Source organism: Gallinula chloropus (assembly GCF_964237585.1).
Source record: "Gallinula chloropus genome assembly, chromosome: 10".
Classification (NCBI taxonomy): Eukaryota; Metazoa; Chordata; class Aves; order Gruiformes; family Rallidae; genus Gallinula; species Gallinula chloropus.
This window is the reverse complement of record NC_140095.1, coordinates 6,009,894-6,030,186: the sequence shown is the minus strand read 5'-3', so window position 1 is coordinate 6,030,186 and position 20,293 is coordinate 6,009,894. Positions and strand designations below refer to the sequence as shown.

At 45.8% G+C, this 20,293-nt stretch overlaps 1 protein-coding gene across 2 annotated transcripts in view; it reads right to left on the bottom strand.

Moving 5' to 3' along the window:
• Positions 1-20,293, bottom strand: part of WWC1 (WW and C2 domain containing 1) — a gene marked incomplete at its 5' end in the record, with an annotated part of 69,701 nt that overhangs the window by 30,235 nt on the left and 19,173 nt on the right. For both annotated transcript variants that reach the window (XM_084268545.1, XM_084268546.1), the window contains 2 exons: positions 1,258-1,461; positions 6,843-6,952. In XM_084268545.1, coding sequence (XP_084124671.1) covers positions 1,258-1,461; positions 6,843-6,952 — 314 coding nt within the window. The remainder of the gene's footprint in view (positions 1-1,257; positions 1,462-6,842; positions 6,953-20,293) is intronic.

Here is a 20,293-nt window from a genome sequence, read left to right as displayed (position 1 = left end):
AATAAAGAATCCACCGAATGTTTAGAAACAAAGAACAGCAAAGAATAAGAAGAAACTGCAAAATGTGATGAAAGCCCTCTCACAGCCTTGAGGACATGACCAATCATACAGTGTGTCACACCGGATTAAATCAACGTCCCATTAAGAGCAGAATTCTCTTCTCAGCAGCAGTTAAAACCCTTCTGGTTCAGAAGGTGCAGAAGCTCCCCAATGTGCAATGCTGTTAGAGGTAGCTGTAGGCAAGGGAGATATTTTGATCCTTGCAGCCATCAGTTTATGCCCTATAAAACATGGGAAAGCATTTCTAGTTCTTTCTGTTTGGTTGTGTTTTTAAAGACAGATCGCATCACGCCAACGTAATTCGCGTTCGCAGCACTCTTAGCGTACTGTTCTGGTGCACCAGAGTGCTCCTCAGAAACAACCAAAAACTCTATTTCAGAGGTGATGGATGGGATCCCAGGCAAGTAATCCATCAGCTGACAGAACTACTTCAATACGTTTTAACATCAGGCACAGGGTTAGCCAGGGGAATTCACCACTGTAAGATGTAAACTGAGCCAGTGAAGCAGGGGCAGGGCAGTCAATTGATGTGGCTAGCAAGAACATAAAAAGCCTGCAAAACTAAGGATTAAAAAAAAATTCTGGGAGACTCACAGGAAATAAATCTCCCTCCAGCTCCTAACTAACAGTAAGGAGGGAATTTGGCCCTCTAGAAAACATTTCTGCACTGACTCTTGAAGCAACAAGTATTGCTGTTTCCGGTGCACAAAGCACATGGAACACAGAATGTTCCTCAGAGAGATAATCCACCAATCTACATGGCATAAAACAGAGACCCTCATCTCTCCGAGACAGTCACTAAATGCCTGGAACGTTAAAACTCCAAAAGGGCCTGGGAATGCTGTCTGAGATAGCCTTCCTGCCTTGTTTCTATACTTCAGACAAGGGAATTGAGGAAGATACTGTGTAACTTCAGTTCTTCATGTTGACCCAACCACCACATTTTCCCATCTGTTGAAGCCCAAGCTGAAAATCAGCACACCGACTCCAGCGACTGAGCCAACCCCCGTAGTGCTTCCCAACTATTGTCCTTTGCTGACCAGGTGCCAGGCAGCTCTTGCTTTTGAGAGATAACCTGAGCCAGCATGGAGAATGACACAGCACAGCACCAGCCAGCACTCCATCAGAGGGCCACCTCCACTGTCCTAGAGCGTTTACGACGGAGAAAGTTACTGGTAGGAGTCCACAGCTACTCACAGCTGGTCTGAGAGCCCAGTTTGTGCTCCCAAACATCATGCAGCTCTCGATACTCTTGCTGGGCCAGTTCAAGCCTCTGCTGTTTCACTTGATAGATCTCCTTCTGCGCAGCAATCGCCTCCTGGGCCAGGACAAGATAGTCCTTCAGCATGTGCTCCTGCTCCTGGCGCCATTGCACACGAGGGTCTTCTATCTGTGTAGTTTCTTAGAGAGAACAAAAGGAGGAGGCAAGATCAGTGGAAAGCAGGTTTGTGTTGCTGTCTGGAGAACCTCCACCACTTACAGCAATGTTTTACAACAGCCCTTTGCCCCACCTCCAAAGAAAAAGGTGGAATAAGGATATTTTCCTGGGGTTTTTTTAGTGTCTTAGGAGGTGACCACTGCTCCACAACAAACCCCCATGAGCTCTGCCACACTGAATCACTGTATAGAACAATTCACGATGAGATCGTTGTACAACTCTCCAACTGCCCTGCTGCTGAAGCCATCCTGGCACTGCCTCTTAAAACATCCATGAGCACACACAAGCTCTGAGATACTGACACTGACTGTTAGACTTATCTTTATTGTAACTGCTTTATAACTTTGCTAATAAAATACCTCTACTATTTCACTGATAAAAAAACATTCAGAAAATATCGTTGGCACATGACTGCATTATACTGCATCTGACAACATGAAAGTGATTACAGCTCTGCCCGTCCTCTTGGGCTGCCAAGTGGCTTTTATTAAAAAGGGGAAGGAAAACCTCCTCACTCAGATTCCACAGGTAGATAAAAATAAAGATGCATAAAACCCCGGAATGTATTAATGAAAACAACTCAAATGACACCATACCTAAACAGCATCTCAGAAGGGGAGCAGCTATTCCCCCCGCTGAAAGCAGGCACAGCAGTAAATCACTGAAGAATACAGGAGGCGGAGTTTAGGAAAATATTTTTGGTAACGTAGGCAACGCAGCCACCAACAGCCCCACCGCTCCCATCCTCCTTACCCCACCACACCACCACGCTGCTTTTCAGGTCTCTAATCATGAAAGAGGCACAAGGTCACAGACACGCAGCTAGTCCTAATACTAATTAGGCAAATTTATTGTCAGTATTTGTCTCGGTTTTGTGGAGAAGTGTCCAAAATATTTTTCATCTCTTTTTCAAGGCTATTATACGTTCCTGCTTGGAACAGGTTCCAACATTCAGTTGACTAAGTGCTCTAAACTGTCTAAACCACCGCGCTTGAATAAGGATGCCTAGTTACCACGTAATGAATAATTAATACAAAGGAGCTGCTTGAAACTATCAGTAGGAATCTAATCTGCATATCTTAAGAGCCTCTTTAAATATTTAGTAAAAGCTGCCACGGTGGAAGGTATGAGGAGCTCTTAAGCGAGTCAGGGATAAGACTAACACCACAAGGCACAGGATGCAGGGAAGAGAACAGTTTGACAACAATCCTAGGAGCACAACTAGAACTAAAGGATCACACCCCAGGGATGGACACACAGCCTTTTTCACAAACTGTCCGTGATCATGCCAAGGAGAAATATACCTGGATACTCCAGTAATAACTTGTTTTAACAGTATCTCAAGACCCAAAAGAACACATAGCATTAATTTCCACAGAAGAACTTAACAGAAGCTGCAGAAGATGACTAGAAATACTTCTAGGATACTAAGAGTACAGTTTGTAGAAGCATTTCAACAAAGAATCCTTTCTGGGCCCTGCTAGTGAAAGCAAAGCTTCAGCCTGGACCTGAAAAACTGCCCCAAAATAGCCTGATGAAAAAGCAGCACTCGTGCCAAGCACAGGTGCTGGTGCTGCCCAGACAGCACTGCAGGCTCTCTGAGGGAGCAGAGGTCAGGAAGACACCACAGTGTACCAGCTCTAAGAGTCTGAGAAGGCTCCCATCTCTGCTTTGCCCCCAAGAACCCACCACCCGCATGCAGGAGCAACTCCCTTACTCCACAGTTGCGCAGAAGGGCGCAGGCTGCTGTGAGTTACCCAGCGAGTCAGCCCCAGGCTCCCAGGCACGCAGCCTCCCTGCATCAGACCCTGCAAACAAGCACCAGCAACCACAACTCAGCACCTTCAGCTTCAAGCACCTCAGCAAAGCGCCCACCGCTCTTGAAGTCCACATCAGGACACTGGGTCCAAGCATACCCATACCTATGGCTTCTTCAAGCTTGGGCATTTCCAGTGTTCCCTTAAACCAGCAGCCCATTCCCCCTATAATCCCAAGAAGGGCAGTGGAAGCTGCTGCAGGGAAACCCCTCCATTACCAGCACCAGACTACAGAAACCCACAATCCTGCACACCTCCCTTCAACAGTGAGCCACTGACACTGCCCCAAGCACACACACCACCTGACACGGGAACGCTTGGCAGGCAGCCCACAGAGGGGCTGGACAACACACTTAGGGACTGAAAGGGCTTTGATCCTGTTTTTCTAAGTGCTCATGTCCTCTGCTTCAGTCATCACAGCACTGACCAGATCCCCTGACTGCAGCTTTGATTTTGCAAACATAGTAACAATCTATGAAAATACTGGCTGAGGGCCCTTGACCTGCCCCAGCTACTGAGAAATGCCAAATACATCCAAAGTCTCACGGAAATTCTTTACTCTGAGGGTGGCGAGGCCGTGGCACAGGGTGCCCTTGAGAGGCTGTGGAAACTCCAGCCTTGGAAGTGTTTACGGGCAGGTTGGACGGGCTTTGAGCAGCCTGGGCTCGTGGAAGGTGTCCCTGCCCATGGCAGGGGCTGGAACTAGGTGATCTCTGAGCTCCCTTCCCACCCAAACCCTTCTATTCTACAATTGGACTACAGAAATACAGACTATTACATCATTTGTTGCCATGTGAATTTTTAATTTTATGGTGAGCTCGTCATAGACAAATCTGGTGGTGGTGTTAGAGGAGGGCAGTCTTCCTGTGCTTGCATCAGCATCTGGCAAGAAAATCATTTCTTTGTGCAAATCAAATTCCAAAGTTCTCCCAGAAAGTGACGCTCGGGGCGATGCATTAATAGTGTGTTAGGAATATTCTGGGTACTCTATTCTATTTAACTGTATTTATTTTGCCTCAGAGAGAAGGTCAGAAGTGTACTGCATCTCACTTTTTGTAATGGCTCCTGGCTTTAGATTTAATGTAGGTCTGTCCCTGGGCTTGTTCATGATAATTAGTCTCAAATGCTTTAAGTGTGCAACAAGAACCAACATGCCTCCATTCCCTTCACACCCTTGGATGACAGATCATTCCTGCAAGTGACCTGGGAGAGGAAGGAGGTTCTGGATATTCTCCAAAGGATAATTTAACATGAACCATGAAAATGAGCCTCTTGATTAGCTGAAGGTAAGCTGAGATGGTTTGCTGGATCATGGTTTGGATTAGAGCTGGCATGAGAAATAGGGTCATGGTCTTGCTTCTTTTCAACCTCTTCATTGAAATTCTAGGTCAAGTCTTACAGCCTCTGGCATCCCACAGAAGTGAAACTTTTTAAGACCAACTGCAATAAATGAAGCGTGAGCACAGTTTGAAGCCTTCCTCTGCACACCCTTGTAGCCTGTGGTGCATCTGAGTGGACCTGCAAGCAGATCTTTCTGCATTAACCCCAGAGCCAACTGAAGTGTACACCTGAGATCATGCTTGGTTTGTTCCCCCCCTGTGTTCCACTTGCTGCTTGGGAGGTCTAGCCAGCTTCCCTGTCCCACAGCAGGCTTCAAATCAAGGTTATTTTCCTGTGCCTGAACTGTGATCTCAGGACCACAGCTAGTCATCCTTGTTCAGTCAAATACCTGCAGAGTAAGTCAATGGCCTGGAGCACCCTGGCAGGCAGCTCCCACACCCCAGCACCTGATACAATAATCCCCAGCCACCCAAGGAAGGATGAGCAGCTCAGCAGTATCTTTGCCCCTCTGCCAAAGAGTTTGTCCAGGTTCTTCCCTCTTCCTGGTTGCAGAGTCATGAAAGCATTAAACCATTGAGAAGGTGGCAAAAAGAAATCTTAACTAGACTTCTACACAAGGAGGAAGAGCTGAGTAAGTGCAGTCAGCACAGGAATAACCCAGACCCAAGCAAGACTGGAAAAGGTTCAGACTGCCTTTAAGAGCAGCCTCATCATTAACCCTCCAGAGAGCTTCCTCCTGGAAGTGAAACAGCAATATGGGCACAAGACATGGTCTTACAGACCTATAGCAGACCCACCCCAATTTGTGGCTTGCAATATAGGGCTTCTCAAGCAAAGTCTGTCCAGTCCTCTCCCCTGCAGATCCCTTTTGCCATTTTATAGGCTTGTTTACCCTTTCTACCCCACTATCCTTTCTGGTAAATGGAAAAATCAGCATCTCCTGTATCACAGAAAGAGAAACAGGACAAAGCCATTTAAAGATATGCAAATACTGTGACACTAGGATTGCATGAGCTTGAGCTCTAAATAAAAATATTTGTCACCTTCATATCTGGAGACATTTGATCATGAAAGTTAGTGCTTTTTGAGAACAGACTTTTTCATTTTGCATTTTTAATACCCAAGAGAAGTTGCCAAAACCTGGCAGGAGCAGCCTCAGGCTAGGTGAAAATGGCTTTTCTGAAAAAAAGGGAAGGGTGTGAAGACAGCCAAGGAAAAAAAAGACTTCTCCATTTTTATTGAAAACAAAACCTCATAGCTTGCTGAAAGAAAGTTACTGAAGTTCTCAGTTGAAGTCCTAGAAGCAGAATTAAAAAAAAAATCCCACAACTTGAAGGCACTTTTGTCTCTTCAAACAGTTTTGCTTTTTGCATGAGTTACAAGCACCCCCAGAAGAGCCTGGGCACAGTTCTGCTGTGAACTTCTGAACTGCAGTTCGAGCTGTTCTGTAAGGAGAACCAAAGTCACTGGTTTATTTTGCTTATTACTTTTTTTCAGGGGATTTATTCTAGCACAACTCCACACTCACTTCCTAACAACATCTGTAACGATATATCAAGTTCTCTATTTTCTTAAAATTCAGAGGAGCCTATAAAGCTTAACACTGCTGGTCTACCCAGCAATCCACAGAGACAGTCAGCAGTGGCTTAGCTTGAGGATACAGAGGAAAAGCATGACAAGCCCATGCTTATACCCTTCAACAACTTGCACCCCTCTCAGGATAGCCCAGGGATACCTGAGAGTTCCCTCAGCAGCAAAGGCAGCGAGACCTCCTGCAGCAAAGGGAGCTCATGCAATCAGCCAGCTTATCCCTGGCCAGGGGGAGCAACACAAGACCTTTGCACTGTTTCAAATGGTCTTGCCACAAGGACAAATTCCAGGCTAAGAACAAACTCCAGATCACTGCCATCTAGTCAAACTCCTCAGCAGAGCCAGCGCTTACAGAGGTGTGTCCACAGCACTGGCTTGAACAGGACCCCTGACTTGAAGACCGAAAGGTCTCAGATTTCTCTTTTAGAGAGGGAAGGAACCCACACAATGGAGTAGGACAGGATTTGATTTCAAGAGCTGCAGACCTCACTTACTCTAAAACGTGCTGTTAGCCATTTTGTGGTTGTGTGTTCAGTGTATTTTAAACACAGGCACAAGACAAACACTCTGAAAAAATACAGTAACAAGTCACTTACTGGTGTTGTGGTCTATGTAATAGACTCCAACCTGAGGGTCATAGGCTTCTTCCCATCCTAAGGGCAATTCATCACTAATGCAGTCTGCAAACGTTAGTGGTTTAGTATACCTGAAATGCAAAATAATATTACAGATGAATAAAAGAACACTCCCACAACTGACCAGAGAACAAGTGCCACAAGGGCTTCAGCATAGAAAACAAAGAAAGTTGAAAACAACTTTAAATCTTTTGTTCTTATCAAACAATACTCCACAAGCTCTTCCCTTTCTTCAGCTGAAGTTACAGCAAGATGAATTCACTGTGACAGAGCTCCAGAGCCTTCCCGGCTCCGACAGTTCTCACTTGACAAAGGAACATTAAGAACTTTGCCAGAAACAATCCTCCTGTCTCAAGTGAAAGAACAAGACTGTTTGCAGGCAAGTCCTGTATCAAAAATATGTAGACAAGGAACAAGATGAGAAATGCAATTTGCATAGCATGAATAATTAAGTCTGCACAATCAATAGCAAGTGCTGAGGACTGTGGGACCACTTGTCATGCAACTCCATTCATTTGCATTGCAATATGTTCTGTTTCATTAATGACAAACTGGAATCGTTTCCCAGTATCACAAAAACGTGTAACCCACTCCATCCAAACAGGGAAGTGGTTCCACAATGCTGCTCTGATGAGTTTTTCTATTGGAGACCACATCCAGCAATGGCCTGAAGGCTGGTTCAACTGAAAACAAAGCTCAGAGTAACCATTCCTTGGGCAACCCCACAGATTTTAGCCCCCAAACCTATTCCCCTATTTGTTGAGATTCAGCTTGCACCAACAAGGCTACTAACCATACCTATCACTGTAGGGAGACACAAGCCAGGAGGAATTAAGCTGCCAAAAGCAGGATACATCACAGGCCCCCAGACCTATCGCACAGCACAGCACACATGGTGTACCTGGAAGGGGGGCTGTGACTTCATGTTGGGGCTCACAACTCACACTTACCAGAAGAGTCCTTTGGGCAGAAAGTACAGGTCATGCTGTAAAAAGCCCACAGTCCACTCTGGTAGTTTTGTTGCACACACACACAGAGGAACTGGGTCAAAAAGCAGCCACAGAGCTGTACCAAGCTCTGCCACAAACAAGTGGCATGCTGCAGGAAGGGAAAGTGGTTTAGAGCCTCAGTTTCCAACCTACTGTAAAAGACCAAACAGGTTTGCAGGAAGTCTTCCCCATCCAAAGGTAATCCAGCAAGGCTGGCAGTTAGATAAGAGTTTTATTAAGTTTTGAGCACACTTGAGCATACTTCACCTGAAGGCACTGAGCAACCAATTGGTAACCCCCAAATGAACATCCTACAGGCATCAGCATCAAGGGGAACTTGAGGAAAGAGTCTCCAGCTATAAAATGCTCGATAAAAATCAGCATTTAGTGACTAACATAATTCCCCCCACAAAACACGACCTGGAAGTTTGGTACACAGAAAGAATGAGGTGGAAACATTTCTGTACAAGCCACATAAGCCACTAAGTATCTCTACTTACCTGCTGTTGCATTTCACCTCCAAAACATCGCCTTTGCCAGCTGAAACATTGCTTGAATCACTATTTTTCTCCGAAAACTGCAATTTAATTTAAAGCTCTGCAGAGCAAACAAGAACTTAAGAGGTTTACAACATAGAGCTGCAAAACTTTCTCACTGAAGTTGCTCCAAAAGATCTGTTTTACACTGATCTAGACTGTACTAAAGTACGTTTGTATAGAAAACAGATGACCTGAAAATGATGTAGAAGCTCAATACTTTGGTTGCTATCCCTTATGCCATGTTTCTCCATGTGGATCAAGCTGTTTCCTCAGCACAAGCACCCAGTAGGTGCTGCTCTGAGTCGATCAAGGCAATGATGCCCGAGGGTAAAAATGCAGAGCAGGGTCAGACATAAGCAAGTCTCTGGAGATAAGAGAGATGGAAGTGCTCTTGCAAACCTGCTGGCAACTTTAACTTAAACACTGGGGTTCACGCTTTCACCTCTCCAAAAACAGCATCTGCTTTTCCTTAATGTTAGGGGTCCATATGGAGGCAGGACAGGCAGAGAAGAGGGAAAGACCTACACTGACCTATGGAGAAGCTGCTCTCACACCTTAGAGGGGCAGTGGGATGACAGGACAGGCCCTCCCCTGGCTCTTGTATCACCTCCACAGTGCCACGCTGCAGGGCACAGCCACCAGTGGTGCTCCTTGGGCACAGCGTGGTGCTACAGACCACTGCTTGGCACACGCTGCCCACCCAGCCCAGTACGCAGCACAGCAGGGACCTCGCTGCTCTCCCAGTGCTCAGACATGGGGTGCTCCTGAGGGTGCCTTCTGCAAGGCCATCAAAACAAATGCAGAAAAACAGTGTTTTCAGGATGGCCATGCATTTGTAAAAAGCAAGAGACAATGACAAGAACTTGTCTCCACTTATTTTCTCGTGACTTAAGAATCAAGCTGGTGTTGAAAAGCTGTCTAAGGGCTGGTCTCAGCTTCATACACATCAGGAAAACCAGCATGATGATCATAGAATCATGGAATGGCATGGGTTGGAAGGGACCCCAAGGATTATAGAGCTCCAACCCCCCTGCCACAGGCAGGGCCACCAATCTCAGGCCTGGATCTACACAAGGTTGCCCAGGGCCCCATCCAAACTGGCCCTGAACACTTCCAGGGACGGGGCATCCACTACCTCTCTGGGCAGCCTGTTCTAGCCCCTCACCACTCTTTCTGTAAAAAACTTCCCCCTAATATCTAATCTAAACCTTCCTTCCTTTAGCTTTAATCCATCCCTCTTGTCCTGCCATTGTCTACCCTTTTAAAAAGTTGAATCCCCTCCTGCTTATAAGCTCCCTTCAGGGACTGGAAGGCTGCAATGAGGTCCCCCCGCAGCCTTCTCTTCTCCAGGCTGAACCAGCCCAGCTCCCTCAGCCTCTCTTTGTAGGGCAGGTACTCCAGCCCTCTGATCATCTTCGTGGCTCCTCTGACCCCTCTCCAACAGTTCTACATCTTTCTTGTATTGGGGCCCCAGCTCTGGACACAGGACTCCAGCTGGGGCCTCACAAGGGCAGAGTAGAGAGGGACTGGCCACCCCTACTTCAGTGTAACTGCTGAGGACTTGTGGAGCAGTAATCATTTTGTTGCCCTGATATGTATGACTTGATTCTTCAGTGGCCCAATACTTAACAAAAACCACCCCAAAACAATGAAAAATATTCACCTATAGTCCATGGTAAAGCTTAGATACCATGCTTACTAGATGCTATCTGGGACAAGGGAAAGGAGGAAAAGTTAGCATTTGTTTGTAAAAATATATTTAAAGTCAGCAAGGGTAGAGTGTGCCATCAAGGCCACACAAAGGCCAAGTGGTCTTTTCTGGTGCACCACTTCATTAGTGATACTCATGATATGGCTGTGAAGTGGCTTTACAATTGCTGCTTTGCTACTTCCACAGAGACCTTTGTAAGAAGAGGTGTAATTTCTTCCTGGGCTTGCAGAGTCCCTGACCTTACACACCAGCTCCCGTTCAGCCCTGTGGATCTATTTTGCTAGAAGCAGCTGAATTCCTCCAGATGTGCTCAGGAGCTGTCAGACACAACAGAAAGCCAGGACCAAGCAACTGAAGGATGCTCATTCCTATTTTTCATATGAAGTGCAGTGCATGAACTACACCCAGTCTGTTCTTTCAAGTGGAGTTCTGGAAAAAGGGGAGAAGAGGACCAGCATATTACAGCGATGGTACAAGCCAAGGGGAGACTTATCAGTTACTAGGGCTCAGAAACAGGCAAGAATTTCACCTCTTCAGACTCATTTTCAGCAGATGTCAGAAGAAGCACCTACCACCAACCACAGATTAGTCTGTCCTCCCTGGCTGACCGCAAGCTTGTGACTATCCCATCTGTACAGAGGAGCAAGTACTCATTAAAGGAGAAATCTGTCATTCAACTAGCAAACAGAAGAGTAATTAGGTTTAGAATTAAGAGAGTAATTCCATTTATTACAGGCAACATATGTCATATAGCTATTTCCCCAAATAACTGCAGCTTCATAACCAAATTAGTTACTCTTCTAAGCTCCTTTCCCTTACTGCTGTGGGAAAAACTGGCACAAATCAAAGCAGCAATGCTACAATTACAGAGGAAAGACGTGCAGCATGTCGTGCAGCCATGCTATGAAGAAAGCATAAAAAGCAGATATTCCCCCCTGCTTCCCCTTGTTTTATAGTATGATTTTTGGGGTTATGAAGACTGAAATAACCCAATTTTCCAGAAGGGGTCCAAAAATCAAGCATCTCCCTAAGCACACTCACAATGTGGCATGACGAATTAAACCAGCAAAAGGTAAAGGGTTTTCTTCTCTCACAGCAAGCCATGATTCAGTTACTGGGCTATTTCTGCATTTGGGAAGTTAAAGCTAGAGCATAGCTGCAGAACTATTTCTTTTGAAACGTCCTTGGCAATTCACAAAGGTTCTTAACAGCCTCAGAAAAAAACCTCATCAACTCAGTCAAACTATGTTATCATATTAACAGATCCTGTCTGTAGGCAGACTGCAAAATGATGGACCTCTTTCACCCACTGTTCTTGTAACTAAGGGAGGGAACCAACAACATGATTTATGCATTCCTTACCCTCCTCCATTAGGGAAACTTCCAGGTACATTTAGAAAATCCTGACTTTGACTTCTGATCTCTGGTCATCAAGAGGTAACCAAGAGGGAAAGCTTAGGAGTTTGCAGGTATAACATTCATTAAACCCAAACTGGTGACCATTTCAGACACATGAGCTTGTCTCTATCTTCCAGCCAAGATCACTTTGCTCCAACACCCTTTAGAGCACTGGTTAGAACACAACTGCTCCTGAAACGCATCCACTCTAACCTGGAGGCTAAGCTTTGAAGGAAATCCACACCAAGGAAACCCACCTGTGCTAGAGAAGATACTTGCAATTGACAGCCTAATTCTGACCTTGTTGTCCACACGTTCATCTTGTACCATTTCATCTGTACCTCACATTCATCCCACCTGTGACTGGCCTCCCCCATCGCTAAGTTCTCATCAGGGTCATTTTCAGGAACATTTAATATTTTGAAAAAGACACATCAACCTAGATTTAGCAGTTGCCATGGTATTTTCAATGTTTTCACTATGCTATTTTCTCATCTGATTTCAATCAAGAAATTAAAATTTCCTTCAGCAAATACCGTTGCCCATTACGACACCTGGAAACCAGGTACCACAGCAGGTCAAGATCACCATTTCAGAAACCAATCCTGCTAACAGAGCTAAAAGAGCACAGCAACATCCAACACCCTAACCCGAGGAGTATCTTGGCCTTCACACAGAGGAAGGATGAAGGGAAGACCACTGCCTGCCCACCCATGAACACACCAAGACACTTCCATCTTTGCGAAACGCTTGGCCCCAGTAGCTCCAGTATTTGTACAGCAAATGATGTTCAAATCCCACTCCCATGGTAGGAAACACAAAGTTAGTTTTCTAGCTCTAGTTTATAAGTCACATCACTTTTAAATGAGAAGGGTTTCTATATTTCATATTTTTGATCACCCTCAGCTTCTTCTGCAGATAAAGCTGGAAGCCAGTGTTATCATGTGCAAACACGATTAAATGGAAACTTACTCATCTCAGATTCAGAAAGCCTTTCTATAGTCTTTAACTCCTCCGTTGTCAATCAAAAACCTCATTACACAGGAAACTGAAGGCAAATAATCCTTGTATAACAAGTTTTTGATTGACAGAAGGTTTGTTAAACATGGCTGTAAGATCACAGAGGTTCCTGACGGGAGCCGGAGATGGGGGAACTGCGCCGCTTACAAGTCCGGAGTTAATACTACAAAGGTAACAGAAATCAATTCTCAACTCCTTAAAACAGGAAATATTGTTTTTGTAGTTACTGGATTTCAGTGCCAGCTGGGGGCCGACAGTCACCTACCAAACCCACAGGCAGCTCTCCAGTTAGGCTCCAGCCGTCAGCACATACGTGTACACGCAGCCAGCCAGCCGCTTGCTTGGGTCACCAAGACGTCAGGCATGTATAAACCAACAGCGGAGTGCCAAGTCTCTGCGCTGGATGTAAACCCACTTAATCCCTATGTTTGCAGGGTTCCTCAACCCCCCCCCCCCAAAACACAGTAAGGCCTTTCAAACAGCAGGGCCTTGTTTCAATCAGTTCAGTGCGGGTCACATGCCCCTACACGAAATCCTTCCCCGCTCGATATGGGGGAAACTACAGAGCAGGGGATTTCCTAACGTTCACAGCACCCAACAGCAGCGGCTCCCTGCGTAGAGAACAAAGGTAGCACTGGATCTTTCGGGAGCCTCACATCAGCCACCAAAACCTAGCATAGCTTAACAGCTCGCATCCTTGCTCCCATCCTTGCTCCCCATCCCGCCCACACTCACAGGTGCACAACCCTTCATTCCTCACTGGAATAAAACTCCAGGATGTGCCACAGACCAGGACAGACAATGGGCTGAGGACACCCCGTTCCAGCTGCCATCCTCAAGATCCCCTTGGGTGAGAGTTCAGAGGATTCAGAGGAACCTGCTGATGGGTAGAGCTCCTACTGTAACTTGTAAGGCTGCTGCAAGAATCACTGCCAGGAGGCTCGACACGATGACATACAAGCTGCTTTGTTTTTAATGAGGTCATCCCATTCTCAAGACAGACAGTGATTATTTTTAAACTTCAGCACAGAGAAAACTATCACTTTGCAGACAAATTTTCTAGGACTACAGCAATCTCCTCCTCACAAAAGCTTTTAAAAATAGCCTCCTACACATTTATTACTCAACTTGGTGATCCACCTGTAATACGCCAGGGCTATTTGTCACTATAGTAACTATTTTCCCTGGGAGCATCTTCTCTGACTGCAGGCAGAATTGCCTTTGGAGGCTGGAGGTGTGGCAGCAAGGCAGCCCTGCCTTTACAATCTGCTGGCAAAGCCTTCCTCACCTCATCACCACACTCCTGGGCTAGATGAAACGCTCCTTTGGATTCCCACTCCAACTGCAAATCAGAAAGAGGTGATGAGAACAGCTCATCCCTAACATGTTCTCAGCGTGGCACGACAGGCTGTTCTGGGCCAAACAGCAGCTCAAGTGCCCCAAACTCTCAGCAGCTGCCATGGGCTTACAAAGGGAACAGTAATTCAGGACACCATGAGCAGTGAGAACAATCAACAGGGAAGTGCTTCCCAGGTAACACAGAGGAGCATTTAAGTAGTGATTACAAATATGAGAAGCTTCTTAACTTGGCTCCAAGGAGCCTGATGGGAGATCGAAATATGACATTTCAAAGTTTTGGAAGCCCGACACTATTCCAATACCCACACACAGCCACAACCACCCTACATTTCTAGTCACCCCAAAGAGATGTCATGGCAGTGACTGTCAGCGAGTAGAGCACTGCAGTCTGGTCCTGCTCTGACAAAGGATAAATAGGAACAGACTGATTCCCCTTACAGTAAAAATGGGGTCTGAGAAAAAAGGCTTTTGTGAAGTTGTTGCTGTAAGCCAAACAGATTTGCTTACTGTACAATATAACCATCACCAATAGCAACACCCTAAAAAAAACCCAACACAACATCTCAAGCAACTCGGACTGCAGAGGTGTTTTATTTTCAGAAGTGGTTTCCTTTGTTGCCATGGTTATTGAGCATCGTCTCAGCCTCCCAAAGATCTCATCCTGCATCTCCTCCTGGCCCCTGACACACCATGCACTGGGCTACCTGCGGAACGATTAGCAAGCCCAACATCCACCCTCAGAACTTATTTTCCAAGCTGTCATAATTTTAAATAGTTTTACTGACACTCAAGAGCTCAGTGATGTCCTCTACAGCTCTCTGGCCAGGACATGAGAATAACCCTTGCACATCATTAAGGTGGTCCTGAGTTGTGCCTAATTTGCCAATTTAGACCCTCTGCTTCTTTTGCATGAGCAGGTAACATCCAATCCTTCTTTTTGTAGAGAAATTAGTCACATGCTGCCCAAAGCAAATCAGGAGACAAAGACAGGCAACAGCCTGCACATCAAGCCTTGCAAACACAAATACATTCACACTTTTAATAGCAAAACATTTCTATTCTCAAATTCATGGAAGCATGGAGCTGTGTAATATCCAACTTAGCAGCACACCAGACACAATGAGCACGCCCAGTACATACCAGTTCAACTCTGCTGCTTGCTCATTCTACCCACTTTTGAAAACCTAGATGTCTACAAGCTCTACTCTGCCCACAGTGATAGTCTGTTTGCCCATGCATTTCTTTTCAGCACAGATCGTTTACCCCAAAAGCAAAGCATTACTGAATTATTTGCAAGGAGAAGACTGTCAAGAACCACTTAGAGATTTTAGATCATTCCCAGAGATTAACAAACTGGTTCTGCAGGAGAGAGGCAGGAGGTCAGTCATACCTTCTTAATCACTCAAATGCAAAATTCCTGGGATAGTTCAAGGTTAAAAGTCAGGAAATGGGAGCTGAGGCTTCTCACAACATTAACTTGCCTGCCAGCATGCTTTCCTGAACCAATTAAGCAGAAAGGATACAAAAGAGTAAGGTACCACTTGATGAGAACAGTGCAACACTACTAAACTAAAAGCATGCAAGACTTGGGAGCTTAACCACGCACGTAATTCAAATGCCTTCAGCCTCACCTATTTAGAACTATTTAAGTTTGCCTTTGCTGCTTCTAAGATGAGAAGCAGCCGCTGTGCCACCTGCACAGCCCAGAGTAACTAAAGCCATGTCAGCTCTCTCTCCACTCAGTGGTTCAGCTGTTCTCCCAGGGGACTGGCCACTGCACAGTGAGGAGTAAGTTGTCTCCAAGCATCCAGAGTAGTCAGACTAGTTTCTTGACATATTTGGGAGATTATGAACTGGAAGGCTTGTCTCTGTTCTTACAGCCTGCACTCCTACTTCTCTGAAAGGCTGCCTAGTGTGGGTGGCAGCCGTTTACATTGGCAGGATGCCTCTAGATAAAGAGGTGTATAGGACAGACTCCCCCCAATACAGCTTCTATAGCAGGGAACCAATAGCTACACTCAGAAAAGATAAATATTTGAGATTTGGGCAATGAGGTAAGTATTGAACAACTGCTGTACCTCGGCGTTCAGAACACGTTATCCCAGGGATGGCAGCGTGCAGAGGCAGGCAGTGGCAGCACAGGAAGCTCTCGGCTGAACATCTGGCTGGCTGTAAAGGAGAATGGGTTTGGGGTTCCCCTCACAATCTGACTTCATCCAGCACTGAATTCTCACCTAATGTATGGTGGTTAAAAAACCTCATACACGTATAGCATGTTGCTATATTTCTTACCAGCAGGTTCTCTCTCTACTGTGAAAGGAGCAGTTTAACAGCAAATACCTCCTCTCCTGCAGCACTATCAGCTCCCTGCCCTTTATGCACATGGCATTTGAAGTAGGAAAATAGACAACTCTAGGATGGCATCACTGCACTCATGCAGCCTCCCTATACCAACCAATGTAGGCAGCAAGCATCGCTGGTATGGAAGTCTACTTCGGAAGGGGCAAGGGAAGCACAGGAGGCTGGTTTCACACACATGCTTTGTATGCTGCTCCCCAGTTCACCTCCCACCAGCACCAGGCTGATTGCTAACTCCATACAGCAGCTTTAGCAGGACTGCCTGCTCGCTATTTCTGCATTACAAACATTGAGTTATGCCACTATTTGACATTCCCCGTCTCAAGCAGTGACATTAGCAGGCTCTTTGTTCTGCATCACTTGCAAGACACAGTCTAGGCAAGCAGCAGGACTTCACCACAGCCTCTTGGCCCTCAGACAGACCAGCTGCAGCTACTGTGCTTTTATGCAATGCCTAGACCAGCTCTGGAAACATTACTTCACTGAGCTCTGATCTGAGAGCAGCCTGTCAACCTGGAAATCCTGTCCACATGGAGCTGTATCCAGCTAGTCACAGGAGGCTACCAAGGCAAGCGAATCCCAGAGAGGCAGTCATAGGGGGACATGAACAGAACATTTCTGGCTGCCTCTAAGAATTAGAGGAGATGCCCAGTGAAGATGATCTTGGAGCACTGGAGAACACAGAACACAAATCCTTCTACTTGCAAAGCAATTGTGAATTGAAGATACAGAACATGTACTTAAACGTAAGCACTGTCTTGCTACTAATTGTAATCCATGTCACATCCTTCCAAAACTATTTCAACAGACTCAGCCTGGCGGGTCAGCACTGAGGACAGCTTTTGGAAACAGAGGCATGGCACCACACTTCCCTTCCAAAGAGGAGGAAGCCCAGGTTACACAGCACTCGGCTCATGGATACACATAAGCTGCTGAAATTCACAGTATCAGCTCGACTATCAAGCACTGTTGCCACCAGTGTTGATGCAATGCCTTCTCAGTTCCTGAAAAGTCACACTGTATAAAAATAAACAGAAATGTCAAAACAAGGACAGATGTCTAGAACAACCTCGGGAGAGTAAAGCTTTAGGAGATGCAAAGAGTTAGAGCCATAAGATAAGAACATGAAGCTAATAGATTTAGTACCTTGTTCATCCAAAGCCTTGATTTACTGTCTACTTAAGCCACAAAAAAATTATTCCAAGCTGTGCTTATAGACAGAACTGCACAAAGCACAGAACAGCTCAGTACTTCAAACATCACAAAGGGGGTCAATAGCTGTTTGCATTGAAGCCTGCTCGCTCATTTGAGGAAAGCAAAAATGAGATTTGTATCACCAAGTGAGGTTAATGGATTTACAAATATAATTTATTTGGAATCATCTGCTATCAATATATTTTACCAGCAGGTTAAACTTGTGTTCACGTACAAGTGGCAACACCCCTTGCTCCTTGCATTCTCCCTCCCCGGCTCTTGCACAGCTTGAAGCCCACCTGCAGTCCCCCATCCAGCCCCAGCAACACTAGCAGCCTGGAGACCTGCAAAGCCAGCACACAGCCCAGGAAGGGGGAGATCCCCCATCCACTGAGAGGCACAAGCCAGAGTCCTGGGGACCACAGCTCAGACCAGACCAGGAAAACTACTGCCTACTTCCAAGCCTCTGGAATTGCCACTAAGGTGAAAGCCTTCTCCAGGGTTAGGACAAACATGCATTTCACCACAGGCAAAGACAAGCATATCAGCACCATGGTACCCTGAAGCCAGGATACTGCTCTCAGCAGCCCTGCAATTCCCACCCAGCTGCCAGGTCTGGGGTGGTGAGGGAGACCCCTGTGCACAGGGAGTCTCCACAGCCAGAGCATGCGTGACCGAGCTGCCCAAAGCACAACCCACAGCCCCTCCAGGGACACCGTGGTCCTGGGGGGCCCTTCCCTCTTTGCACAGCATTTACACAGCCACAGGTAAAACAAATGGGTTTTCCTAAAGCCTTCCACACTGGTGTATGAGGCTGAGAAAGGGGACAGTAACTCTGGAACCCAGCAGAAGTTTCAGGACAGAGCTGCCTCATCCCCTGACCAGGAGGAATGGTTTCATCTTACTCAAAATCTGAAAAATTTGAAACAAATCCCAGAAGCACCATGTTATTTACCAGAACTCAAGGGAAAACTCCTTATGAAAAATTAATTTCCCAAGACTGTTCACAACTCAAATATTATCAGAATATTATCTGCAGACCTCTATGAGCATAGTCTCACGGATGCCATCTGTGTAACTTGTTCAAAGAGGAGGTAAGTAGTGGGCTCAGAAGTTAGATACAAACAATAAATGATACCCAGATTACAAATTATAACTGGCTGCCAAAAAAAAGCAAGGTGGCATCTTCAAACACGTCTGTGTGTGTGTGTCACCTCTCACCACGGGGTAACTGACAGTCATTTTGCCGAACAGGCCTCGTGGAGAGGAGACTACATATTTTAGCTTGAGGCAGTTAACTAAGGCTCTGCTTAATGCAGAGTATCACTTAAGTGCCCTACAGAGGTACCAGGAATCAAAAGCTGTTCAGTTACTCCTCGGTTCAAAATGCATAGCATTTCTTTCCACTGCGCAAAGACTCAGCATGGGTACAGTAGCACTTCGTCACCGCTGCTCACACTTCATGGTCTAGGTATGTGTCACAGACACACCTTACATAGTCCTACCATTAATGTTTAGCTACAATTTTACTTCAGTATGAGGAAAGAGCTGCCTTCCAAAGGACCAGCCTTCTTCTTTCCAATATACTCAAGTGAAGGTGACTAAAACCACCTTAGATTGTGTCTTTTTGGTACTGCTGCGTTCCTACTTTTTCCACCTCGACATCTTCCTCATACAACAGATGTGCAAAACTCACTCTGACCGCAAAGTTAGCTCGACTACTCTCAATCTCTTTGGTAGTAATAAAACATTCTTAGAAATATTTCTAAGAGAAATATTCTAGACAGGAAAAAAAATCACTTGTCAACGGTTTTAGCATGTTATTTTGCTTCGGTGTGCTGAGGCTTCTCATTGCTACCAAATTGATCTTTCTCTGTGGTCAGTCTCCTGCTCTTCCTGAGACTCAACTCCACAAGCAACGCCCTCAAACTTTGAGAAAATAGCAACCTTCTTCCACATTTCAAAAAAAGGCCAGATTTACAGCAGTCCCTCTCACAGGGAAGAGCAGAAGATTGCAACCTTTTCTAAAATAAAATCAGAGCAGCCCCTACAGACTAAATTCTGGGTTTGGTGATGGCAGTATAATCTTACTGGTGCTGATGCTATCATTCAGGAAAGTTTCACTTCAACACTGGTGGCCATTCATTGCTGAAAACTGCAGAGCTAATGAGAAGAACCAAGGCCACCTACACCCATAATACGGTTTCCTGGGAGAAAGCCCCCAGCACCCTGCTAGGTCAAGCTGAGAGCAGGCCAGTGGTCCTTCCTGCAAGCACTTCACTCCCCAGAAACGCAGGTCACAAACCCCACCCTGGGAAGATGTAGACTGATCGGCATTTTATGATCATCTCCCCTTGATTTTCATCATAACTGAATGCCTGGTGGTTGTTTCATTGCTTTCAAGGTTTATAATGACAGCCTGCCAAAACATTTAGCTTCAAGTCTCTAGAAGTTCTGTATGTCATCCAAGCTTCTGGCTCATATGCAGCAGAGACACCAGCTTCAGTGCCATCATACTAACTGCTCCATGTTAAGAAGTGAAGGAGGTGAATCACAACAGTGCAGCTGCATTTCATCCTGGCCTTAAAAGCAACATAACCTCAAAGAAAAAAAAAAATTAAACCACCACTACATTTGCCCTATTCCAGTAGCATGGCAAATGAAAGCTGGGGTCATGGCATCAAGGTCAGACCCACAAGGAAACTGGCTAGCAAGGCCACCGGTTCTGTGGCCGTGCACCATGATATATAGATATAGCATATGCTATACACCCAACTAGATACAGCACATGCAAACCTAGCAGTCCTGACAGCCCCACCATTTGACAGGTCCAAACACACACTC